At 32.7% G+C, this 27427-nt stretch overlaps 2 protein-coding genes across 4 annotated transcripts in view; both read right to left on the reverse strand.

Annotated features, from left to right (window-relative positions):
* Positions 1-1401: 1401 nt before the first annotated feature.
* LOC143253994 (uncharacterized) lies at positions 1402-15694 on the reverse strand. The gene is made up of 7 exons (XM_076508689.1): positions 15587-15694; positions 13731-13800; positions 11980-12080; positions 11125-11350; positions 9437-9616; positions 7588-7799; positions 1402-1657 (listed from the first exon to the last, which is right to left on the reverse strand). Exons 1-7 carry the CDS (start codon positions 15626-15628, stop codon positions 1556-1558), a joined length of 933 nt encoding a protein of 310 aa, XP_076364804.1. The 5' UTR covers positions 15629-15694; the 3' UTR covers positions 1402-1555.
* A 5691-nt stretch (positions 15695-21385) lies between these two features.
* The window catches only part of LOC143253993 (sushi, von Willebrand factor type A, EGF and pentraxin domain-containing protein 1-like), a 113700-nt gene continuing 107658 nt past the window's right edge, over positions 21386-27427 (reverse strand). For all 3 annotated transcript variants that reach the window (XM_076508687.1, XM_076508685.1, XM_076508688.1), the window contains 2 exons: positions 27252-27333; positions 21386-25164 (listed from right to left, as the gene is read on the reverse strand). In XM_076508687.1, the coding sequence (XP_076364802.1) occupies positions 24717-25164; positions 27252-27333 (530 nt within the window). In that variant the 3' untranslated portion in view covers positions 21386-24716. The remainder of the gene's footprint in view (positions 25165-27251; positions 27334-27427) is intronic.

Below are 27427 nucleotides of genomic sequence, written 5' to 3' on the forward strand. Positions count from 1 at the left end.
TGTAGTGTACGTCTGGAAACTTAATCAGTAGGCGTTCACAGTTTTGTTGATTTTGAATTAGTAACTAAAATGAATGTTGTTTATCTTGGTAACACCACAATGATTATGTGGGTAAAGTTACAACAACTTGAGGCTTCAAATATCTTTTACCAATGTGAAGTTTCAGTATTGTTGTGGAAGTAAATGGAGTGATTAAACTTGTTTTGATGTGTTATTTTGAAAACTATCAGTTAGTTAGTTCTTCTAACAATTGTGAAACCTGTGCAGGTCAGTAGCACTTGGATCTAACTAAATTTATAATGTTTTTTTTTTACTACAAGTATTTCTTCAACAGTTAGTGTATAGATATTTTTTATCATTAAATTGAGTAATGAGGTAGATTAATCTTATTCAAACATTACACTCTACCTAATTACTAGGCCTAATGGAGAAAAAGATTTTAATCAGGAACACATCCAGCTCTTCTGAACTGTTTATGTTTAAAGTACTTCCACTGTTTCCACTCCTCCCCTTATTACGTTATTAATTCTAACCAAAACTTTTTTTAAGCCAAGAATTTTTTTCCACTTGGATGGCTAAGCCTAATCATTTATAAAGTGAGATAAGCATATTTGGAGACAGGGATTCAAATTGGCAGTCCTTATATCAAGAGTAAAGAACCCTAACCAATATATAGATCACACCAGGCCCCCCACAAGTAATACCCGGTTTTAATTTATGCTACCTCAAAATATGAAAGAATTTAAAAGTACAAATGGAAGTCATAAGAATATGTGGTTGTGTTGTACAGACATTACAACACTTCTCTGTAGAGAAGTGTTAGAAAAGTCTGTTCTCCTGTCTGATGTGAAACAGGGTTTAATTTGAATGTATTAAAACAGCATTATACCTTAATTATTGTGGGTTCCCAAGTTACATAAAAACTATCCATATTCAGTACTGTTAGAACTAAATTTGTATAAACAAGGATATGTTACAATTGGTAATGATTTGAAATACACTAAAGAGCATTTAAAGAAATACTGCAATGTTTTCAGAGATAAAATAAACTGCTATTAATCGTAATACAACAGTGGGAATGAACAGGTCTTCAGAGAGTGACTTTCACTTGGAAGAATACATTTGATGCCAGAGTAATCAAATACTTATTTTAATCTAATTTTTAGATAAAAATACTTGAAAAATTTGAAGATATGCATTTTAGATGTACTGACAAGTAAAATATGTCAACTTTGGTAACACATCTGACATCTTAGATCCAAAAAACTGGTACATTTGAATAAAAGATCACCATGTTTCATTTAGAAACAGTAAATTTGGAATTGTGATCAATGTTTCTTCTACAAAAAATTTTCTTATAATTGGGTAGACATCTCCCAACAGAAAATAACTTCAATCCACTAATTATAAATTTATATTTACTTGGACTAAAATTTTTCATACATTAGAAATCCTGCCAACACAGGATACAATAAAGCTTAAACCTCATGTCATCTAAACATGGTGGAAGTTCAGGTTAAAATAACCACAGATGGGCAGAAACATCCATTTCTCTTCACTCCATTGCATGAAGTGGAGACTTCAATACTTTTGGCTTGTCATGAGCGGACAGAACTGATATTATTCTTGCTAGTGAGATTAAACTGCTACAAGAGATCTGGAAAAATAAGACCAAGAAAGGAGAGTTTCTTGGAATGTAGCCTTACTAAAGCTTTCCATGCCAGCAATGCTTGTAGGACACAGGAAAACTTTCCACACCAGACGCACTTGTAGATGATCAAATTATCTCATTTTCTTGGACACACTTTTACAAATTTAATCAATAAAGCTAACCTATAAAAAACCTCTTCCACTAGAAAAAACAAACATACTGCAGTATCTTTCATTATAACATTTTCATTAGAGGGGAAAACAATCTATTCATAACTTTCACACCAAAACTTTGTTTTCTTGAGAATACTGTTCAACATAAAATTAAACATGTTTAGTGTATTGACCACCATTGGTTGTAACTCTCACTAGTTGTTCTATACAGTTAAAATATGCTAGGTTTGACATCACTAAAGGTTTAAAATGTACTTTCTGCCTTGTTATTACACCTGTATTTGTGCACACAACATATTACTTCTATAAAACTTGCATGTTTCTTGTAGCCTGATATTTATTACATGATACAGCTGTCTATCAGTGGTTAGTACAGGGATAGATAAGTACCTGTCATTTATTACATCATACAGCTGTCTATCAGTGGTTAGTACAGGGATAGATAAGTACCTGTATTTATTACATCATACAGCTGTCTATCAGTGGTTAGTACAGGGATAGATAAGTACCTGTATTTATTACATGATACAGCTGTCTATCAGTGGTTAGTACAGGGATAGATAAGTACCTGTATTTATTACATGATACAGCTGTCTATCAGTGGTTAGTACAGGGATAGATAAGTACCTGTCATTTATTACATCGTACAGCTGTCTATCAGTGGTTAGTACAGGGTTAGATAAGTACCTGTCATTTATTACATCATACAGCTGTCTATCAGTAGTTAGTACAGGGATAGATAAGTACCTGTCATTTATTACATCATACAGCTGTCTATCAGTAGTTAGTACAGGGATAGATAAGTACCTGTCATTTATTACATCATACAGCTGTCTATCAGTGGTTAGTACAGGGATAGATAAGTACCTGTCATTTATTACATCATACAGCTGTCTATCAGTAGTTAGTACAGGGATAGATAAGTACCTGTCATTTATTACATCATACAGCTGTCTATCAGTAGTTAGTACAGGGATAGATAAGTACCTGTCATTTATTACATCATACAGCTGTCTATCAGTAGTTAGTACAGGGATAGATAAGTACCTGTATTTATTACATCATACAGCTGTCTATCAGTGGTTAGTACAGGGATAGATAAGTACCTGTATTTATTACATCATACAGCTGTCTATCAGTGGTTAGTACAGGGATAGCTAAGTACCTGTCATTTATTACATCATACAGCTGTCTATCAGTAGTTAGTACAGGGATAGCTAAGTACCTGTCATTTATTACATCATACAGCTGTCTATCAGTAGTTAGTACAGGGATAGATAAGTACCTGTCATTTATTACATCATACAGCTGTCTATCAGTAGTTAGTACAGGGATAGATAAGTACCTGTCATTTATTACATCATACAGCTGTCTATCAGTAGTTAGTACAGGGATAGATAAGTACCTGTCATTTATTACATCATACAGCTGTCTATCAGTAGTTAGTACAGGGATAGATAAGTACCTGTATTTATTACATCATACAGCTGTCTATCAGTGGTTAGTACAGGGATAGATAAGTACCTGTATTTATTACATCATACAGCTGTCTATCAGTGGTTAGTACAGGGATAGCTAAGTACCTGTCATTTATTACATCATACAGCTGTCTATCAGTAGTTAGTACAGGGATAGATAAGTACCTGTCATTTATTACATCATACAGCTGTCTATCAGTAGTTAGTACAGGGATAGATAAGTACCTGTATTTATTACATCATACAGCTGTCTATCAGTGGTTAGTACAGGGATAGATAAGTACCTGTATTTATTACATCATACAGCTGTCTATCAGTGGTTAGTACAGGGATAGCTAAGTACCTGTCATTTATTACATCATACAGCTGTCTATCAGTAGTTAGTACAGGGATAGCTAAGTACCTGTCATTTATTACATCATACAGTTGTCTATCAGTAGTTAGTACAGGGATAGATAAGTACCTGTCATTTATTACATCATACAGCTGTCTATCAGTGGTTAGTACAGGGTTAGATAAGTACCTGTCATTTATTACATCGTACAGCTGTCTATCAGTAGTTAGTACAGGGTTAGATAAGTACCTGTCATTTATTACATCATACAGCTGTCTATCAGTAGTTAGTACAGGGATAGATAAGTACCTGTATTTATTACATGATACAGCTGTCTATCAGTGGTTAGTACAGGGTTAGATAAGTACCTGTCATTTATTACATCGTACAGCTGTCTATCAGTGGTTAGTACAGGGTTAGATAAGTACCTGTCATTTATTACATCGTACAGCTGTCTATCAGTGGTTAGTACAGGGTTAGATAAGTACCTGTCATTTATTACATCGTACAGCTGTCTATCAGTGGTTAGTACAGGGATAGATAAGCACCTGTCATTTATTACATCATACAGCTGTCTATCAGTAGTTAGTACAGGGATAGATAAGTACCTGTCATTTATTACATCGTACAGCTGTCTATCAGTGGTTAGTACAGGGTTAGATAAGTACCTGTCATTTATTACATCGTACAGCTGTCTATCAGTGGTTAGTACAGGGATAGATAAGCACCTGTCATTTATTACATCATACAGCTGTCTATCAGTAGTTAGTACAGGGATAGATAAGTACCTGTCATTTATTACATCATACAGCTGTCTATCAGTGGTTAGTACAGGGATAGATAAGTACCTGTATTTATTACATCATACAGCTGTCTATCAGTGGTTAGTACAGGGATAGATAAGTACCTGTCATTTATTACATCATACAGCTGTCTATCAGTAGTAAGTACAGGGATAGATAAGTACCTGTATTTATTACATCATACAGCTGTCTATCAGTAGTTAGTACAGGGATAGATAAGTACCTGTCATTTATTACATCATACAGCTGTCTATCAGTGGTTAGTACAGGGTTAGATAAGTACCTATCATTTATTACATCATACAGCTGTCTATCAGTGGTTAGGGATAGATAAGTACCTGTCATTTATTACATCATACAGCTGTCTATCAGTAGTTAGTACAGGGATAGATAGGTACCTGTATTTATTACATGATACAGCTGTCTATCAGTGGTTAGTACAGGGTTAGATAAGTACCTGTCATTTATTACATCAGCTGTATGATATAATAAATGACAGGTACTTATCTATCAGTGGTTAGTACAGGGATAGATAAGTATCTGTCATTTATTACATCATACAGCTGTCTATCAGTGGTTAGTACAGGGATAGATAAGTACCTGTATTTATTACATCGTACAGCTGTCTATCAGTGGTTAGTACAGGGTTAGATAAGTATCTGTCATTTATTACATGATACAGCTGTCTATCAGTGGTTAGTACAGGGATAGATAAGTACCTGTCATTTATTACATCATACAGCTGTCTATCAGTGGTTAGTACAGGTGTAGCTAAGTACCTGTCATTTATTACATCATACAGCTGTCTATCAGTAGTTAGTACAGGGATAGCTAAGTACCTGTCATTTATTACATCATACAGCTGTCTATCAGTGGTTAGTACAGGGATAGATAAGTACCTGTATTTATTACATCCAACATTATGAAAACTAAGTATCCTTTAGCCCGCCTTTTGTTTGTCTTTCAGATTATGAAAACTAAGTAACTTTTAGCCTAACTTTTGTTTGTCTTTCAGATTATGAAAAATAAGTAACCTTTAGCCTACCTTTTGTTTGTCTTTCAGATTATGAAAAATAAGTAACCTTTACCCTACCTTTTGTTTGTCTTTCAGATAATGAAAAATAAGTAACCTTTACCCTACCTTTTGTTTGTCTTTCAGATAATGAAAAATAAGTAACCTTTACCCTACCTTTTGTTTGTCTTTCAGATAATGAAAAATAAGTAACCTTTACCCTACCTTTTGTTTGTCTTTCAGATAATGAAAATAAGTAACCTTTACCCTACCTTTTGTTTGTCTTTCAGATAATGAAAAATAAGTAACCTTTACCCTACCTTTTGTTTGTCTTTCAGATAATGAAAATAAGTAACCTTTACCCTACCTTTTGTTTGTCTTTCAGATAATGAAAATAAGTAACCTTTACCCTACCTTTTGTTTGTCTTTCAGATAATGAAAATAAGTAACCTTTAGCCTACCTTTTGTTTGTCTTTCAGATAATGAAAAAATAAGTAACCTTTAGCCTACCTTTTGTTTGTCTTTCAGATAATGAAAATAAGTAACCTTTAGCCTACCTTTGTTTGTCTTTCAGATAATGAAAAATAAGTAACCTTTACCCTACCTTTTGTTTGTCTTTCAGATAATGAAAATAAGTAACCTTTAGCCTACCTTTTGTTTGTCTTTCAGATAATGAAAATAAGTAACCTTTACCCTACCTTTTGTTTGTCTTTCAGATAATGAAAAATAAGTAACCTTTACCCTACCTTTTGTTTGTCTTTCAGATAATGAAAAATAAGTAACCTTTAGCCTACCTTTTGTTTGTCTTTCAGATAATGAAAAATAAGTAACCTTTAGCCTACCTTTTGTTTGTCTTTCAGATAATGAAAAATAAGTAACCTTTAGCCTACCTTTTGTTTGTCTTTCAGATTATGAAAAATAAGTAACCTTTACCCTACCTTTTGTTTGTCTTTCAGATAATGAAAAATAAGTAACCTTTACCCTACCTTTTGTTTGTCTTTCAGATAATGAAAAATAAGTAACCTTTACCCTACCTTTTGTTTGTCTTTCAGATAATGAAAAATAAGTAACCTTTAGCCTACCTTTTGTTTGTCTTTCAGATTATGAAAAATAAGTAACCTTTACCCTACCTTTTGTTTGTCTTTCAGATAATGAAAAATAAGTAACCTTTAGCCTACCTTTTGTTTGTCTTTCAGATAATGAAAAATAAGTAACCTTTAGCCTACCTTTTGTTTGTCTTTCAGATAATGAAAAATAAGTAACCTTTACCCTACCTTTTGTTTGTCTTTCAGATAATGAAAAATAAGTAACCTTTACCCTACCTTTTGTTTGTCTTTCAGATAATGAAAAATAAGTAACCTTTACCCTACCTTTTGTTTGTCTTTCAGATAATGAAAAATAAGTAACCTTTAGCCTACCTTTTGTTTGTCTTTCAGATTATGAAAAATAAGTAACCTTTACCCTACCTTTTGTTTGTCTTTCAGATAATGAAAAATAAGTAACCTTTACCCTACCTTTTGTTTGTCTTTCAGATAATGAAAAATAAGTAACCTTTACCCTACCTTTTGTTTGTCTTTCAGATAATGAAAAATAAGTAACCTTTAGCCTACCTTTTGTTTGTCTTTCAGATTATGAAAAATAAGTAACCTTTAGCCTACCTTTTGTTTGTCTTTCAGATAATGAAAAATAAGTAACCTTTAGCCTACCTTTTGTTTGTCTTTCAGATTATGAAAATAAGTAACCTTTACCCTACCTTTTGTTTGTCTTTCAGATAATGAAAATAAGTAACCTTTACCCTACCTTTTGTTTGTCTTTCAGATAATGAAAAATAAGTAACCTTTAGCCTACCTTTTGTTTGTCTTTCAGATAATGAAAAATAAGTAACCTTTAGCCTACCTTTTGTTTGTCTTTCAGATAATGAAAAATAAGTAACCTTTACCCTACCTTTTGTTTGTCTTTCAGATAATGAAAAATAAGTAACCTTTAGCCTACCTTTTGTTTGTCTTTCAGATTATGAAAAATAAGTAACCTTTACCCTACCTTTTGTTTGTCTTTCAGATAATGAAAAATAAGTAACCTTTACCCTACCTTTTGTTTGTCTTTCAGATAATGAAAAATAAGTAACCTTTAGCCTACCTTTTGTTTGTCTTCTTCAACCTCAACCTTTTTTCTTTCTATTTTTCCCATTTTCTCTTTATTACATTTCTTTATGGATATTTTTCGTGAACTTTTACTCACGCTCCAGACAAATGGTAGAGGTTGAATGTAAGGAGATTTGGTGTCTTGGAGTTGTTTTGATATATTTCTTGTTTTACAATACATTTTCCAAAGTTGTTTATCTGACAGTCCTAAAAATTTAGCAAAATATAGTGTTAATTTTAAAATAATTATAGCTTAATTAACATAACACGTTACAATAAAAGAATGTAATAGTAACAAGGATAAATCTGAAGCATAAGGCCTGTCCATAAACGGTCCAAATTATGTATTGCGAGTTTGTTTATACTTAACGTAATATCTCCTGTTTTACATTTATTTTAGTACCTACGTTTGTATCGGTATAGTTTTTTTTATGCGTGTGACGTATATTGTTGGATGTGCATTGCACAATTCCTGCTTGGTCTCTAAATTTACAAAAGAATCTCGAGAACAAGAATCAACGATGTGGTTTACGAAAACGCCACCCAGTACTCGAACATTGTTGAACGTTCGAAAATCTCGCGTGGATATAGAAAAGCATGCCATCATAAGACGCCAAAAAAGAATATCATTTGTTTGTCAGCTACGGTCAGTATACTATAGGCTTCGAAAACTATAATTATTAACATTTATTAATCGGAAAACTACATAATTTAACCAGAAACGTTTATAGATTTTGAACATTACAAACTGTTCAACTTTAATGAATTAACTTCAAACGTTAGTATTTCTGCAAGTAAACTAAATATCTTCATCGGTAAAAAGACAGATGTGAGGCCAACCAAGCGAGCTAACTTAAGAGAGAGGTAACAGTATCAACTCAGAATTAATTTGCTCGTCTTGGACCTAGACCAGATACCACTCAAAATTGTATGTAAGTAAAAATGTTTTTATTAAACAGTGAATTTCAATATGTATCAAATTTATATCTGCCAACAAGATCAAATTCACTTAACTTCTAAATTTAGACTAAAATATCCATCTATTTGAAATCGTAATACGCAACTTACGTAATATAATAAATCTAAGACTCGTCAGAGATAAATTATAATACGTAACGTTAAGCACAAAGCTACACATTGGGCGTCTGTACTTTGCCAATTAAGGATATCGAAGTCCGCTGTCAGACAAACCGTTTTTACAAGAGTAGAAGAAAACAGTGAAACAATGATTTTTATTAATTACATTAACGTTTTATTCCTCGGCTTGGTTTCTTTTAATGACAGTAATATATTTTGACCAAATACTGTCCAGTTATGAAACCCTTCAAATATTATTGGCCCGGCATGGCCAAGCGTGTTAAGGCGTGCGACTCGTAATCTGAGGGTTGCGTGTTCGCATCCCCGTCGCGCCAAACATACTCGCCCTTTCAGCGGTGGGAGCGTTATAATGTGATGGTCAATCCCACTATTCGTTGGTAAAAGAGTAGCCCAAGAGTTGGCGGTGGGTGGTGATGACTAGCTGCCTTCCCTCTAGTAACTTTGTGCGAAATTCAAAAAATAAAATAAATAATTCAAATATTATTTATTATTACAATTCTCTGTCAACAGTTTGTTATTCCATTTAGTTGGTGTAACCGGGAGCCTGTGTTCAACGAGGACATTGATTTAATTCATTTAAACTCCAGATCAAAGACAAAAACAGGATATACGGCTCGTCTCTAAACGATATATCGAGTCATTATTTTTCTTCCATACATCCGACACTAGGTAATTAGTTAGACACTTTATAACACAATAATAAATCTCTTTATAAATTAAATTGTAAAGTAATATTTGTTATTTACCTTGGAGACATTGAGAAACGGTGTAATGTTTCAACACATGCGGTTTAGACTTATTTTTGTAGTGGCGTTCGATATCACCCAAAGAAAATCGAAAAGTGAACTTTGCAATAGCAGAATAAAATACTTTTTGTCTTCTAGTGTACAAGCGACAATGTGCGGCCTCCAGGTGTGATGGATTAACTAATAAGTGAAAAATTATATATTACTTCAAACTGTTTTTTAATGCTTTTCTTTACAAACTTACTTTTCAACTTTAACTTTTAAAAACCCAGAAGTCTGGGAAGAAAGGAAAAGTTCTCAAAAGATATTAAAATATTATGTCTCATTTTTTAATTGGCCGACAACAATTGGTATACAAACGACAAACAACATCCGTCCATCATTAATTCAAGTGCCTAACTTCCCTCGTCTATAGTAGATAACAATATAAATACACGACATATTTATATTACATTTTATAATTCTGTAACATTTAAATGCATAATAAACATAAATAGCTTTATTAAAGTGATTTAATGTCGTTTTATTTTTAACTATAAAATGTGCAAGCTCAAACCTTCTTCGTAGGCCTATATTAATAATAACATACTGTTTGTTAGGACTGACGGTTCTGTGATTTAAAAACACTTAATCTCTTAATATTGTTTGTAGATAAAATCATACCGATCTGTTTTCATTAATTAAGCTTTCTGTAAATAATTATAATTATTAATCAAATTCTATACACGCAAATTGTTCAAATACGACAATTTATGTCTCCGGATGGTGTGCATCATAGACTAATTACACTAATAGATTAAAAGTCATTAAATTTAAAATTGCGTTGTAACATTAATAGTTGCTTATAATTGCGTTGTACTATATTAATAATTGCTTATAATATCGTTGTACCATATTAATAGTTGCTTATGACAAGCCAGGAATTACATACCCGTACTCTCTCACAAGATGTTCTAGTCCGAAAGGTTAAAGGAAAGGGACAGGTAAGCTAATAAAGATAGATATAAGGGCTGATAAACTATAACGAAATGTGGAATACAATAACTATTATTATTAGGCATAACGCAACTTATTTGATTTGATAAAAAACATTTTTTTCACTTCATTTCTAAACTGCTTAACTTCAGCAGAGCCAGGTTCATCAGCAACTTTTCAGAACAACAACGCTCTCAACGTTTTGGTGTCACCAAATCTTATTGCTAAGAAAGTCCTTGAGATACTCATACCGTTTGTTACAATGTATCTTTGCGAGCAATACTTTTCGAGGATGGTAGACATAAAAACGAAGAAAAGGAACAGACTTTGTTATTGAAATGATATGAGAGTGACACTTGCCAAGGTGAAGCCCTGCATTTCTGAACTTGTCTCTGAAAGGCAACAGCAAAAGTCGCATTGATTTGCAGTAAATATTCATTGAGTTATGTTTTCGCTTTTGTGTGAAATTCATGTTTTGTTGGTTTTGTTATTTGAACACAGTGAGATTGTGTGCAACTGATGCATGGTTCATTTTGTGCACTAATAAAATATCTACTTATGTTTTGAATTTGAAAAAATCATATTTTATTTTTACAATTACGAAGGGTTCAGTGAATGCAAGTACGAAACTTCCGTGGTTAAGTATCTCCAACAAGGTTAAGAACCACTGCCTTACAACGATCCGTCGTTTTAATAAGAGTAGATGTACTTACATGTCTCTAATGTTCCCTTACAACGATCCTTTGAGCATAACGCATACAAGAATTCGTTGAAGTCCACCACTCCACTTTTGTCTTTAACATCTTTGAGAACACTTTCAACTTCTGACCGAGTGATTTTGGAATCAAGGTCTTGCAGCGACGTAGTAATTTGATCAACGTTAATACACTTTACCGTGTTTTTCTTCAAGAATTTGAATATCTCCCACAAACGCGCCATCTATTAATAACATACGAACAGAATATTGTTCAAATTTTTAATATAATATTATTTTTAACGAGCTTACGATGTATACATCTAAAACTGAAATCTCAGAGGCTACCGTATCACTGATCATAACCGAGTAATATTTTTATAATTAGGCACTGTTTTCATAGCTGAGAAACAAAAAAAAAAAAAATATCCACAAAAATGATATTATTAAGATTTAAATGTAAAAACTACAAACAAGAAGGGGAATAAGTTTCAAATATAAAACAACAGAAAAAACGAACTTAAAAAAATATTTGTCTTTCTTCAGTGAAAATCTCATGAGTGTTGCAACAGAAAAGCAAGACACTTTAATTTGTAACTGCGTCTACAAAGAAACACTTCAATAAAAATCTGTGATGTAATGTTGTGATGATAGCTCATTTTTAAACTAAAATTTCAATAAAATCCTTTTCCTCATGAACGGTGAACATTACTGAATGACAAGTAGAACTGACAGAGAATTCCAGAAAAGGTCACAGGTCCAGTTACACCTGCTCAGAGGATGAGTATTTCTGTTAGTTAAACTAACTTTCATTAATATCAGTTACATATAAGTAATTAATCAAGTAGTTGTAACAAGACTTGGAATACTTAACCTGGTGTTGGTCGAGATGTTGGTACCATTCTGGCCTCTGGGGCTCGACAGCTGCATTGGACAATTTTCTGGCAATTGGGTTATCCAAACTGATTGATTGAACTTTATAGAAATGATAGAATATATTTATATACGGATGTCTGTCAATAATTATATATATATATATATATATAAAGAAATAAAAGTAAAAATAGTTAATATTAATATGGTGACTTTTCCTTTCCTTTGCTTCTTTAGCATTATTATGTAAAGAGCTATATGTACATAATAGCCATTCCTAATTTTAAACTGACAGTAGGAAAAAAAACGAATAATAAGTGTTGGCTACCATTCTTACAACACAGTTGTGCGATAATGGAACGCGAAAATGAACCATCAGATTCACAGTCTAAGAGCACAAACTACTTGTTAGTAATGTATAGGTCGAATTAATTAATAAAAAAAGGAAAACAAGGTATGGAAAGGTTTAATAATCTAGTATTGCAAGCTAACAACTACCATTATGGTAGATTTATGGCCCTCAAAAATATATTGCCGTAACAGAACTAATATCATGTATTTTGAAAGTGCTAATTAATATTTGTTCACGTGTTTAACATTGAATTTCACTTATTATACAACAAATATATAAATGTACAAAACACTAAACAGATATAGAACGCTACTTTTGTACTTTTTTTCGGTTGCCTTATATTTCATCACAACCTACTAGTGGCCTCTATATATAAAAGTATGCAATATGGAAAAATGCGTGAAAAAAATCTAAATATCAGTTATTTTTTAAAATTCTGACCCCAAATTAAAAATTCATTATTAAAGCTTATTTTCTTGATGGTATGACTAAAAATGTATGGTAAATAAAGCTTGTCATATGTTTTATACCGCGTAAGTTAAAATATGCTTTTTTAAATTTTCTGTATATTTCACATATTTTGTGTTTAATATTGAGAGGAAATCACTGACTTTTTATTGCTTTAGTTACTTATGGAAATAGATCAGTCACCTTGGATATCACATTTATTCCCCATTATAAAGGATTGGCTGTAACGTGATACATACTATAGATAGTAGCAAATGAAGTGATGTTTCAAGAATACAATATCTCTTGTATGACTGTGAAATTGGTAGCACGTGCCATTGAGGAATCTAGCATTGTTGTCTTTATATATATAATGCCCTCTAGTATTAGTCTTGGTCAGCATAGAATTGAGCAAACAATACATATTCGACAATACTATCACATTTTATACAATATTTAGAGCCATCTAGCACACATTTGTTCTATAAAACCATGTTTTTTAGATTAAAGCATGTAGTTAAATATGTTCACTTTTCTCAAAATTTTTGTCCAGTCCCTTTCCTTGCCACAGACACATCCTGTTATTATTCTGTGTTTTCCATCAACATACTTAAGACATCATGATAACTGGGAATATCAGAGAATTTTCGTAGTTTTATTTGTTTCCTGAAAGAAAATAAAACATTCATTCGATAATAAAGTTTGTTTGTTTTGTAGTGAAACACGACGATAAACAATGGGTTATTTGTGCTGTGCTCACCAGGAGTATCGAAACTCAGATGTTATTTAACATTACAAATCTGCAGACGTATCTGTGTCCTCTTGGAGCGGGCCTCGATAACTGCTACTGGAATTTTATATTATTAGTGACTTTTAAATGTTACCATGAAAATTAGTGGATCTTTATTTAGATAACGTTTGAAAACTTAGTATATAAATTAAGTAATACTCACTTAATGACGAACGTTGACTCAGTGACTTTGAACTGTAGCCACAAGAGTTAGACGAACTGGATTGTTTCACCTGGAAATTAAGTTACATTTTCAATCTTACGCATTTTTTCATAATTTTAAAAGTTTACTCCTGTTTTGTAGATGTTTTTGGTAGTGAATTCCTGATTCGTATTAAGAACCAAGAGGTAACAATAAGATTTTCTGATTTGTAAAAACACTTTAACGTGTTGTTTTTTTTCCTTCTTAGTGTTGACTCAAGTATCGATCTTATATTAAAACGGAAACAAATTTATTTTATCTAGTTGTATTTTCTATTTCATCTTTGTGTTATTACACCTTACAGTTATTTCGTTTTATTACATGTAGTTATAACTAGTACGATTTTAACATTAGCTATACTACTCAGGTAGGTCTAAAATCACAAAGTGGAGTGTTTTTCTCGATATTTGCCGTGCAAGGAAAGGATATTAACTTTAAATACAATTAGTTGGTTTTTTTTTCGTAAGTTCACGCCTGAAATATATGTTGCGATATAGTATATTTTCATAATCGGATCCAAGTCTAATCTCATATGTTTAGTCAACTAGAATGATTCATACAAGGTATTGTATTTAAGCCTAAATTGCCAAGAAGCCGTGTGTAAAATTAGGCCTAAGTTACGGCATCATGGTGAGAGCCAATTTCATATTCCGATAGTTTAATAAAATATTCACCCATTTTGAAAACTACGTAATGCATGCATCTTTTTTTTTTTTTTTTTACGGTTAACATTACATAGAAATAAAACACACCTGCTTATCAGGTTCGTTATATACCTTCATAAGATATCTAACAAGTCTTCGACGGTTAGTTACGATTTTACGCACTGTGATCTACTACAAATATAGACGAGCGACACTTTTGTTAGTGTAAATACAAAATTTGAGATTGCTTTATTAATTCTAGATACACATATGTATCGGTAGTTAAAGTTTACACCACTTAAGTGGGCCTATAACTTATAAAACACCAGAAGCACTTTTGCTATTTACTACAAATTTTAAGGCTCTATTGGCAACATCATACCCTGTATTAACATGTGGTAGTTTTCATCCTTAAATCCGCACTATCTTGTGTTTTCTACTACACTGTCTTTAGTTCCTGACAATTATAATTACAACTCCACTTCGTGTTCAAAAACGTTATTACCAGTTTCATAAATGTTTTAAAATGTAAATTTATTTTTTTTATCTAATGCTCCAAAATCTGATGTTTCAGTTTAATTAATGACTGGCTGCAAACATTCACGTATCTGGGCCTTTTTTCACGGTTACACGCATTAATAAAAAATATCACGTTTAAGTCAAACAAGAAGGTTCTATAATGCATTTTCGTCAAATTTAGTATTACACTGATCCGGGAAATGCATAAGATTACATCATTTTGCCCCGTTCAATATAAAAATTATCTTGAGAAGCATACCCCAAGAAAGAGACGGTCTTCGACGCCCGCAACGCTTTACCGCCAACTAAAATTTTACTTTTTCAAAACCTTTCAAACAGATTCCTAAAAGTTGACAGCCCTACAAATTACAATGATGTCATTGAAAGACAACAATATTCTTCTAACATTAAGAGCGCTGTCTTTGTAAATAATAATAAAAATAACGAGTTTATTACACTTGAAATAAAAACCAAACATCTCATGTCTAAAAAGAGCCCGTGGCCAAAACCGTGAAACAGAATATCTATCTTAAATTGCATACTACTAATGATACTTTAAGAACTTTCTAAAATAAATATAAATCGACGTGTGTTTCAATAAAGAAGTATATCCAAAAATATTTGTTTTTAAATAAAGTTGTAAACCGTTTTTACCTTATAATTTTGAGAAACTATATTCTTTACTGAGTCAGCCATTTTAGAATGGTTCCACTTTCGATGCGCCACCTTCACAGAGAGGCTTAGCAACAACACTTTTTACGAGAAAGTAACATAAATGCCATTGTAAGCACAATAATGCGTTTTTTGCTGTTATTTGTTGCAGACGAAAAACTAAAGTCCACCTCTAACGGATTTACTATTATATATTTATTTTAATACCAGTGTTTGTGTTAGCTAACTATATATATGTACAAATGTGTGCAACTTATACTCTTAAAGGTGTATTGCGAAATTTCCATCTATTCCCTAAATTTGTGGACGATTCTCAAGTATAAGAAGTAACAATATACTATGTGTGTAAGTAAAATATTGTTTCCAAATTAACTTTCGAGAACATCACCTAAAATTTATAAATCGACGTTTCCAGAGACAGTTTTATATATTGTGGTTTCCTACAGTTAATATACTACAAACCTCGGAAGCTATAACAGTGATAAACACTCCGTGATGACGAGAAAACATACTTGTAGAGAAAATTGTATATTTAAAAACGGCTGGTATGGATAGAGAAAGCACTAATAGAGGAACGAACAAGGTTTTGACCTTCTTACAAGAACCGATACACAATTTAAAACAGGAATCTCCCGAAAAATCACCCATACTGGACTATACATTCCTTGGGACTCAGCACATGAAACAAAACAAAACCTGAACATACTAAGAAACCAAATAAACACAGCCATAAAACTATGTTCACCAGATAAAATTAACGATGAATTAGACAAAATAAAACAATACTGCATCAACATCAATAAGTTTCCTCCACAAACCGTAGAAAACATTATACACACACACCTAGACAAAAAGCAAAATCAACTAACAAAAGTAAATATATCCCACGATTTAAAAAATCACGAAACCATATACTGCTGCATACCATATATTCCTGACATCAGCAGAAAAATAACCAACATTTGGCAAAAACTAGTAACAAAATATGACATTCCAGTTAATACCAAATTTATTAAAAAATCAAGCACAAAACTAAGGTCTATACTATGTAAAAACTACACTGACAAACACCACACCAACATTATTTGTAAAATACAATGTGATAACTGCCACGACTTCTATATTGGAGAAACAAGTAGAAAAATGGAAACCAGATTCAAAGAACATAAAAAGTCGCCTTCACACGTTTTCGAACACTGCAAGTCAAATAAACACAACATAACCATAGAAAACATCCAAATACTAAATAAAGAAACAAACATAAACAAACGCAAAATTAATGAAGCTTTACTTATACAACGATTCAAACCCAAAATAAACCAATACAGAGGAATACCTTTATACCTATATTAATAAATATAATCAAACATCTGAGCATGCCCTCTACATTCCTACACTAAATTACACAAGCCCTTCAAACATGTGGTCAGCTATTGGTCAGTTACCTCTTTCTTTCTTTGTGAACCTGACGATGATTGAAGAACATCGAAACGTTGTTTGCTCCTCTACACAAACAATTTTCTTAACCCAAACCAGCCGTTTTTACATATAAAGGTTTAAGTCAGCTTGTGCTAAAACTAAACGTCACTACAAGAAGACCTTATGAACAATTCTAATCATAAGAAATGATGAACTCCAGAGTTAGGTAGTATGGGAGCAAGGGTCAAAGTCACACTGAAAAGAATCACTTGCATAGTTTACAGCATTGAGAAAAGAAGACAACCTAAACCAAAAGTCATCCATTATGATAACCTTGTGAAGTACGTCTTGAAGAGAACAGCTAAATACAATTTATTTTCAGAAACTTAAATTGCTGAGGAGCCCTTGGCTCCTGTATACACACTTCTAGAAGATCAAGGACAGAATTACTAGTAGATTCACTGTGTTACCTCCCTAGTAGAAACTCCCCCTTTGAGAAGGCAGTCAGTGATGGCAAGGGCCAAGTCATCCACCTATCTGTATACCAGAGGATTAAGGGCCAAGTCATCAACCCATCTGTATACCAGAGGCTTAAGGGCCAAGTCATCAACCCATCTGTATACCAGAGGCATAAGGGCCAAGTCATCAACCCATCTGTATACCAGAGGCTTAAGGGCCATGTCATCAATCTATCTGTATACCAGAGGCTTAAGGGCCAAGTCATCAACCCATCTGTATATCAGAGGCCTCAGGAGAAAAAAAAAGAAACTTGGTGAATAGACAACTTCTTTTGTATTATGATTGTCCAAGGAACTTCACAATCCTCGAAGGGGTAGTATTGTGAACTGTACAATGTTGTTGTGTCATTAAAAGTATTTTTAAATATTGGATTTATATTTGTGTCATACAATTCTGTCAAATACTCTAGAATTATACTGTGAAAAATTACATCAATGAATGAGACCTTAACTAAGAAAGGTTATTTACAAAAGAGCTAGATTAAGTTACACAAACAAATTCTATAATAATGTCATCTTTTCACTTAGTTTTTGACAAATTGTATTTTCAACTTATTTTAATGTAACTTCATGAAAATAGCTTATTAGGTTAAAGGAATGATATATATAATTATGTGACGTGACATTTAGAAAGTTGTTTTTTTTTTCTTAAATGTTCACAAAGTTCCACTGAAGAATGTTTATTTTTACATCAAAAATTACAGACAAAGTATAACTTTCAGTATCACTATATTTGTTACTGTATTTGGTTGACCAACTTGCCTGCATCACTGATGTGTAATTACCTTTGATTTCAGTTTAAGTTATTTGAGCTGAAACGTTGTTTACTCCTCTATTAGTGCTTCTTTACCCATACTAGCCGTTTCTAAATATATAGTTATAAACATTTATAAATCGGAAAACTACAGATGTTTGACCACGAACCTCTACAGATTTCTATCATTATAAAACGTTTGACTTTAGTGAATTAAATTCGGACGTCAGTATTCCTTTGAGGACATTAGACGTTTTCGTCTGTGAAAAACTTACGTGTATTTAGTAAACCAGCTAGCTAGCCGTTGAACGAGCTGTACCGATGTCAACTTGGAATTCATTCGCTCATCGTGAACCGTAGTTTAGTTTGGTTTGTTTTGAATTTCACGCAAAGCTATATGAGGGCTCTCTGCGCTAGCCGTCCTTAGTTTAGCAGTGTAAGACTAGATGAAAGGCAGCTAGTCATCACTACCCACTGCCAACTCTTGGGTTACTGTTTTACCAACGAATAGTGGAATTGACCGCCACATTATAATGCCCCCACGGCTGAAATTATGAGCATGTTTGGTGTGGCGGGGATTCGAACCCGCGATCCTCAGATTACGAGAGTCGAGTGCCTTAATTACCTAGCCATGCCGGGCCCTCGTGAACGGAAGATAAAATATTCAATTCCACACCAGATATAAGAATCCATATTGTCTGTAGGTCTGTAAAAAGTTATGTAAATTATTATTTGTAATAACTGTTATTATAAATTGTATTATTATTTTTACATTAAAATACATTTGTGTTAAGAAAAATTTGTGTGTATTACTCTTGTTGGCAAATACCGTAAATTTAATTAATTTCTAGATTAAAATCAAAATTTAGGTTATTTTAAATATAAAATAAAATTTAAAATATATATTTCGACCGTTGTAATTTACGGAAACAAATAAAATGTTATGACGTAAAAATAAGACTACAAATACGGATAAACTGCAGATGTTGTTTGGTTGCCATAGTAATCTTCATTTGTTCTTTTTGCTTTAATATTAGAGTTGTGACTTGTGGAAAGAAAAAAAAAAAGATGGATCTGAAATACAAATTTTTAAATACCTCCGGTTTTGAATCCGATAAAAAAGAGAAATGTGAAAAAATAGAACATCTGTAAATTACGTCATTTATAATTAATGTTTTTGGCCTGTTGGTTCTAATACTCAGTTACCGTTCGGTGTTTAAACCGTAATTTTTAAATATACAAGACCAGAAGTATAGCCAGGGACAGGGGCCTGGTCTCCTTAAAATATATACATATTGAAAACATATTTTTCAGCTTTCGTACATAAACTTGTTTTGTGTCATTTAATAAAAAAATAAAACTTTTATAAACACTGTTTCATTTGATTTGTTTTGATGACTATTTTATTAAAAACTTAAATTAATTTCAGATTTTTAATTTTTGCCACTAAGTAGATACCCTGGTTATGCCACTGAATAATTCGGATACGGGTTGGAATGAAAATGATACTAGAATACGGAAAATTTTGTATTTTTGTCAGCAATGGAGATACACACTATATTTACAATTCGCAACTGTTGTAGTGAACACTTATTTTTAACATGTTTTAGTAATCGGATGACCTTGACATCTGATGAAATAAACCTTTATTTCACAATGTTCCAGCCTTACACCTTTATCGACTTCTAATCTTAGCATCAAATAAACGAGCAAGTCTGTCGTAAATTCACATTTAGAACCTTTTAAACAATACTATTATTTGTATTTTAATGCAACACATGACGACCTTATAATAAACACCAAATAATTGTTGTATTTAATTTCACACTCAACGTTTTGTTTTACACCAAATCATAAACCGTAATCAACGCTACAGAAAAATAATATTTGTTGTATTATAAATTATTGTTATAAATGTTAATATTAAGTTGAAGTTATTTGTACCTGATGAAGGTTATTCTGGTCTTTTGTATTTATTATAACTTGAAAGTTTAAAGGACAAAGTTCGTGGTTATTTATATAGTGATAAGCTGAAGGGTTTCGTTGTTCGTATCATGTTACTTAGAACGTTCATGAGTTCACTTGTGCTGTTATGTAGAGGTCGTCCTGGTTCTCCACAAGTTTTATATTCGTGTTCATAGGTTTTAGTCTAAATGTTTTCTCCACGTCTATTATATATGCCAAAAACAGGCATTTCTTCAGTTTTGTTGTTTGTTTTTTTCAGAGTAAAAACATTTTTTCATAATGCCTCTGTTAATCTTACTGGGTGTGAAGATTGTTATAGTACTTAGAATACTAACCTTCTTACCTTTATGGTAATTAACACTCATGTTAGGTATGACTAGATTTACTTCTGTTGTTCATTTGGTACTATTGATGGTTGTGTGTTGAAAACTGAAGTTAAATATCTATATTAATTTGAGATGAAAGAAAAGTATCCTAAAACTGAAAGTCAGTCTAGTAATGTGTGTAATATTATACTTATCAAATAAACTGAAATATACTTTTTGTACGTTCTTATAAAGATTAAACTGCATTGTTTATTTGGTTTACTTCGCTGTCAACGATGTTTTAGGCCTTAAACTCAAAATCTCGCGAGGTTCAGCAAGCTTACGAGATTTAGGTCCATGTAATACGTTTGCAATAATAAAAGTATAATAACAAAAGTAAATATAACAAACACTTACTAATTATTTTAATAAAAGTAATATTACAGAAATAACAGAGAATACCGTACGTGCAAAGTCACAAACACCAGTTGTTAGCTAAAAGTAGTGCCATGGATTTAATGCTCCATTTAAAAATAGTTATCGCAGAATATGTTAAACAGTCCACAGTCTTTCCTAAAATGACCCGTGACCAATGAAAATCTACTAAACAGTTCCAGCAGTGTAATTTTAGTGGAACCCAAGATCTAGGATAAAGTGTTACATGTTATTATTTAGGTATTGAATCAAACCTAATATTTGTGATTATTCTATAATAAAAAAAAAACGAATAACTAAAATGGTAAAACAAATAGACACAATTGTATTTAACATGTTCTTTACTTTTAGGAACCTACTATGATAAATAATAAGAGAATGCTTGTTTTTGTTTCACAGTGGTTTTATTCAGATTATATTTACAAAAGGAATGTAACAAAAAATGAAAATATTCAAGACGCCTATAAATTAAGTTCATATCCTTTTAAATAAGATAACTATAACCCAGTTATTGTTTCCTTTATCAGTTTCTGAACCTATATTACTTTAAATGTTTCTAACCAGCATGCTGGCTTTTACCAAATAGCATAGAAATACTCTCAAACCCATATAAAATGGGGGTTCAAACAGATCGAGCTAACTTTTTCTCAAACCTTACTAGTTCTGTTTTCCTTACATAGATCCAGAGGTTAAAATGGAGCGGAAAGGTCTCGAATGGCATTGTGCCTCTTTATTATCCAAGTTATTAACATTATTGGTCTCCTGATAGAACCAGTTTGTGGTCCATGCTGCTATTACAAAGTGAACCACACAACAGACTTCTTCCAAATTCCCAGTTTGATTTGTGTATGTGCTATAAACCCATTCTCAAGTTTTGATAAATAATGAAACTGTTTTTAAAAGCTTACAAGACATCAATATTCAATGTTTGTTTCAAATTTGTTGTTACAGTTATCTCTCACAGCTTCAAGTTTAGAAACCCTAGTGAATCTAGTTGATATAGATGAACAGTTTTTGTTAATTTTGAGAAAGTACATATACTGCACTGTATTACTGTTAAAAGTACATATACTACATTGTATTGCTGTTAAAAGTACATATACTACACTGTATTGACATTAAAAGTAGGACTATCATATTTAGTTCCATCCTCAACTCAGTCTCCCCTTTTTTACAGGTTTGACATACTAAACATAATCTTAGTTAATCTAAAAAAACTTACATTAAATCAACACTTTGGTATCCTTTTTCATGTAAACACGTATCAATGCTTTTGTAACCATCAGTTATTTAGTCAAACACACACGATGTATTGATGACTTTGTCTTATAAAAATCTTTTTACCCATTTTGAATTTTTAAAAATTAAATTATGAGTAACAAATATACATTCATTAGTTTGTATCTAAAGCTAATTTTTACATAGTTTTTGTCCTCTCAACTTCTGACCTATAACATTTATCTCGTGCAACATAAATACCAAAGTTTGTCTTACCTCCAGTGTACAGTTTGTAAAGTAGCCTTCATCAGCCTAACCCTAAAAATGGTCTGAAATTTTCACTTGTTTACAACCGTTTACAAAAAGGTTGACAGGAGGCAAACGTACACATAAATTAAATCTCTAAACAGTGTTTCATAATTTACCAAATGACATAAAACACCACTTAATGTTAACTTTTGTCCTGGTAATAATGAATTCGTCATAGTAAACTTCAGTACAACCGATGGCATTGCAAAGATTAAATGCAATTACATTATTTAATATTTAGAAAAGAAACCTTTCAATTGCCAAAATTTTGCTGGGAAACTTCGAATTAAGGGACGTTATAAAAGGCCTACACCTGAATTACCAGATTTATTTGTGAAGTGTAAGTATCGAAATCTGGAATACACACGAAATTTCTGTTTTTCAAATTACTCAAAACACAGGTGGCTGACTGGATACCCTAAATTAAAAAGTTTTTTGCTGGCCTTTTTTTTCTCAGCAATGAAAGATCTGACTGACCGACAGGGGACTTTAACAATATTTTTGTATTAACTCTATTTCTAATCAAACGTGAAAAGTTAAATTATATTTCCTGCGTTTTTATTCTATACACCTTTGGCAACACAGCCAAGTGCACAACAAATCTCTTTCAATTTCAAAACATAATTAAATGGTAAAAAAAATCGCTATATTCTGGTAAAATTGTCATTTTTATTTGGTTTATTATATATTTTGATTTTCGCGCAAGGTTACACGAGGGCTGTCTGCGTTAGCCGTCCCTAATTTAGCAGTGTAAGACCAGAGGGAAAGCAGCTAGTCATCATCACCCACCACAAACTCTTGGGCTACTCTTTTACCAACGAATAATGGGATTGATTGTCACATTACAATGCTCCCATGGCTGAAAGGGCGAGCATGTTTGGTGTGACAGGGATTCGAACCCGCGACCCTCAGGTTACGAGTCGAGTGCCTTAACAACAATGGTCCTGCTTGACAGTCATTTAGATAAGTAAGAACTTGCTTTACCGGTCACTACTAGTCAGAGTGTTCGTTAAAGAAAAGAATCGAACTCTTGAATTTACTATAAGACTACGATAACTTGGTGGACAAACACCGACGTAATTCAACATTTTGTTGTGGTATATCTCCTGCTTTACTAAACCATATGACAGAAGCAATCAATGTTTGGGTTAAAGAGATTACAAAGCAACTTACACCTACTATTATATATTTTATTGTATATTTCTGGTATAATCCAAAGTAAATCATTTTCGTTAACCCTATAAATGTATCTTGGGCTTCACCAAATTCATCTACGTAATGTAATAGACAACCGTGATTTATTAACAATGTGTAAACCCTAATTGAGAAAATGGATACAAATTAGTTTGTCTGATCAAAATAATACCCTCTATGGCAGCTTCGGTTTAACTAGCTTCCTCTACTTTAAAGCGAATAAAATCTTACAACCGATTAACTCACAGACATGAAAGGTTCTTTTCACTGGTACTGATTTCATTTGTAAAGAAACTGACGTGCACTTGAAACTAAACAACGTTCGTATTGTACAGTACCAATACAAGGAGAGTAGATTTTAATTACAAGTAAAATTTATTAAACAAGGATATCTGCCCGTTGCTAGTGTGTATTGCTTCTTTTAATTTGGTTATTTTTATGTCTTCATTGCTGTTACAAATCAGTAGCAACTAATTCATAATACCAGTATAAGCTATTACTTTGTGTAGCAACAAAAAAATGTGATGAAAAGAAACCTGAGATTTCAATTATTGCTTCTATGTCAATCTTACATTTAGTAAACATGACCCTTAAATCTGCCTACAAAAATCTTCAGGGTTAGGCTAAGGAAATAATGCACATAATATCTACAAAAGCAGTTTGTTTTTTACAAGTTATCCTGTCGTTCATTTAAAAACCCAGTTTACTTGTGCTGCAAACCCCCTGTGTGTATAAATACAAAATACATTAAATAGGTCTATGTTTAATACTAGAGAAAACTAAGTCACGTGTTATTATTAAAGAGATTACTCCATACATTCTATTCCTATCAAGAAGTTACTTAGATGTATTATTAAACAAAAAATGTCACATAATAACCTTGATGATGTACGTTACATACTTCTGCGAGCACATGACTTGAAACATAATTTAAAGTGACCTGATAAACTACTTAAAGTTTAGCTTCGTAGATTCCAATTGTGATCATTTTAATTTCAATACTTGCTCCTTCTCAAGGAAGTCTCATGGTCATGGTTATACCAAACCTCAATTTCATCAGGGTCATAAACAGAAGGGGCCATGGAATGATGAGAACTGGCCTTATGTTTAGGTTTTTCTGGTCTAGAATACAGAGCTGCAACATCACTAACCAAAATTTCATTCGCTTCTCGGAATCCTTCAACAGTTCCTCTTCCGTTGCCACGAACACGAGGCTTGTCAAGGGTTTCTTGTCTAGTTACTGGATGACGGTTATGGTGGTGGTGATGATGATGTTGGTGGGGAGTCTCATGTTTGGAAGAAAATCCTTTTCCATCGTACCTCAGATTCTCCCAAGCTTGTTTATAATACTTATGAAGTCCTCTGTTTCCACTACCATTACTATCATAGGTTGACACTGTCGTGTTGTCCAAGGACTGCTTGGAATTCTTTTTATTTCCCATCCTAATTGTGGAAAAACAAAAACAACAATTACTAGATCTGGTGTTAAATATCCTCCTTTATAAGTCAGTTCTGAACTGTTTAAAAAACCTTAAGTTATTTACTATGTTTTATTGAACTGTAGAAAAGAGATGCTAGCACACAATGGTGTGAACATTGACTTTCTACTTATTTCAGCAAAGGAGATCATCTGAGAACTGTAGAAAGTTATGGAACTTCTACTTTTATCACATTTATAAAACAGCTTCTCTTCAACAGAATTTGGACAGAGTCCACTTAAACTGCATGTTTAAAGGCCCAAATCAATAATGTAAGTAACTGTTGACAGACAGTAATGTTTTGTTTCTGAACAAATGTGCACATAATTGTGCAAGTAATCCATGCTCTTGTGGCTAACATGCTGTGCACTTCAGAAATTACAGACTGCCAGGGAAGAATCAGAGACAAGTTTGAAGCAAAGATTTTTGCCTTATAAAACTTCAGATTTCTGTGGATTCTATACAAAAAAAGCACAAAACTATTCTTATTTACAGATATATATGTCAATCTGTTTTCTGTGCTTGCCAAGTTTAGGTGCAGGATGTTTTTTTTTATCACCCCCCAAAAAAAAAAACAAAAAAAAAAAAACAGATAGCTTTGTCAAGTATTGGAACAAGAGAAAGCAAGTGTTTGTTTACCTGAGAAATTACTGATAAAAGCTCAGGTATCCAACATTCTGGGATGGCTGTGGTGAATTCCAAAACTGTTGCTTCTGAATTTTCTCCACAGAAGAGGAGCTTAAGGGAACAAACAGCTTCATGTACAGTCTCTTTGTGATCACATTAAAAGACAATTTTGTTGGATCAAAGGATGTATTTGGAATAGAAGCTGATATCTGATTGTTCAGTGAAGTGTTCACTCTTTGTTCATCTTAGACAGAGATCACGGTTTGAGATACAGTGGTGTTGTTAGCCAGATGTTCAGTGAAGTGTTCACTCTTTGTTCATCTTAAACAGAGATCACGGTTTGAGATACAGTGGTGTTGTTAGCCAGATGTTCAGTGAAGTGTTCACTCTTTGTTCATCTTAGACAGAGATCACGGTTTGAGATACAGTGGTGTTGTTAGCCAGTTGTTCAGTGAAGTGTTCACTCTTTGTTCATCTTAGACAGAGATCACGGTTTGAGATACAGTGGTGTTGTTAGCCAGATGTTCAGTGAAGTGTTCACTCTTTGTTCATCTCAGACAGAGATCATGGTTTGAGATACAGTGGTGTTGTTAGCCAGATGTTCAGTGAAGTGTTTACTCTTTGTTCATCTTAGACAGAAGTTGATCATGGTTTGAGATACAGTGGTGTTGTTAGCCAGATGTTCAGTGAAGTGTTCACTCTTTGTTCATCTTAGACAGAGATCACGGTTTGAGATACAGTGGTGTTGTTAGCCAGTTATTCAGTGAAGTGTTCACTCTTTGTTCATCTTAGACAGAGATCACGGTTTGAGATACAGTGGTGTTGTTAGCCAGATGTTCAGTGAAGTGTTCACTCTTTGTTCATCTTAGACAGAGATCACGGTTTGAGATACAGTGGTGTTGTTAGCCAGTTGTTCAGTGAAGTGTTCACTCTTTGTTCGTCTTAGACAGAAGTTGATCACGGTTTGAGATACAGTGGTGTTGTTAGCCAGATGTTCAGTGAAGTGTTCACTCTTTGTTCATCTTAGACAGAAGTTGATCACGGTTTGAGATACAGTGGTGTTGTTAGCCAGATGTTCAGTGCTCCTAATTGGAAAGTTGAGGAACCAGCTAACAAACCACTGTATCTCAAACAGTGATAAACTTATCACACTTGAGGTGATCAAATGGCGAAAACGTCATCGAACAAATAGATATCAAAGAACATTGACGGGATTTTTGTGGTAGCTTTACACAAAAATAAATTTATTAGGATCTCTCCCCCCAAAAAAAATGAGTCATATTTTAGGATATTTTAATTTAATAAAAAAATAGTTTATGTAAGATAAATAAAAACAAAGGGTGAGGTGGCCTGAAGTGCAAGATGCAGCTGACTGAAGTGAATATAACACACACACACTGATGGTAAAGTTAGTTAAAAACTCACCTTCGAACGATAATGACAACGATTGTGATGATAGCTGCCAGAAAGACAAAACCTCCAAACACTCCAAGTGATATAATACCCCCTAAAATAGATAAAACAACCAAAATGTGCATGTCCAGTGTATAATATTAATGTATGTTAGAAAAACAGAATAAATTATACACAAAGAAATTTTA

This window comes from Tachypleus tridentatus, chromosome 6 (genome assembly GCF_004210375.1).
Source record: "Tachypleus tridentatus isolate NWPU-2018 chromosome 6, ASM421037v1, whole genome shotgun sequence".
NCBI lineage: Eukaryota > Metazoa > Arthropoda > Merostomata > Xiphosura > Limulidae > Tachypleus > Tachypleus tridentatus.

Excerpts from the sequence above, each read along its gene's own strand:
- LOC143253994 (XM_076508689.1), bottom strand. The coding sequence starts at position 15,628 with ATGGCTGACTCAGTAAAGAATATAGTTTCTCAAAATTATAAG. Across the intron at positions 9,617-11,124 it reads TAAGGGAACATTAGAGACAT|TTAATCCATCACACCTGGAG; the intron begins GTAAGTACATCT and ends TTCACTTATTAG. Across the intron at positions 7,800-9,436 it reads CGTTTCTCAATGTCTCCAAG|GACTGTCAGATAAACAACTT; the intron begins GTAAATAACAAA and ends CTAAATTTTTAG.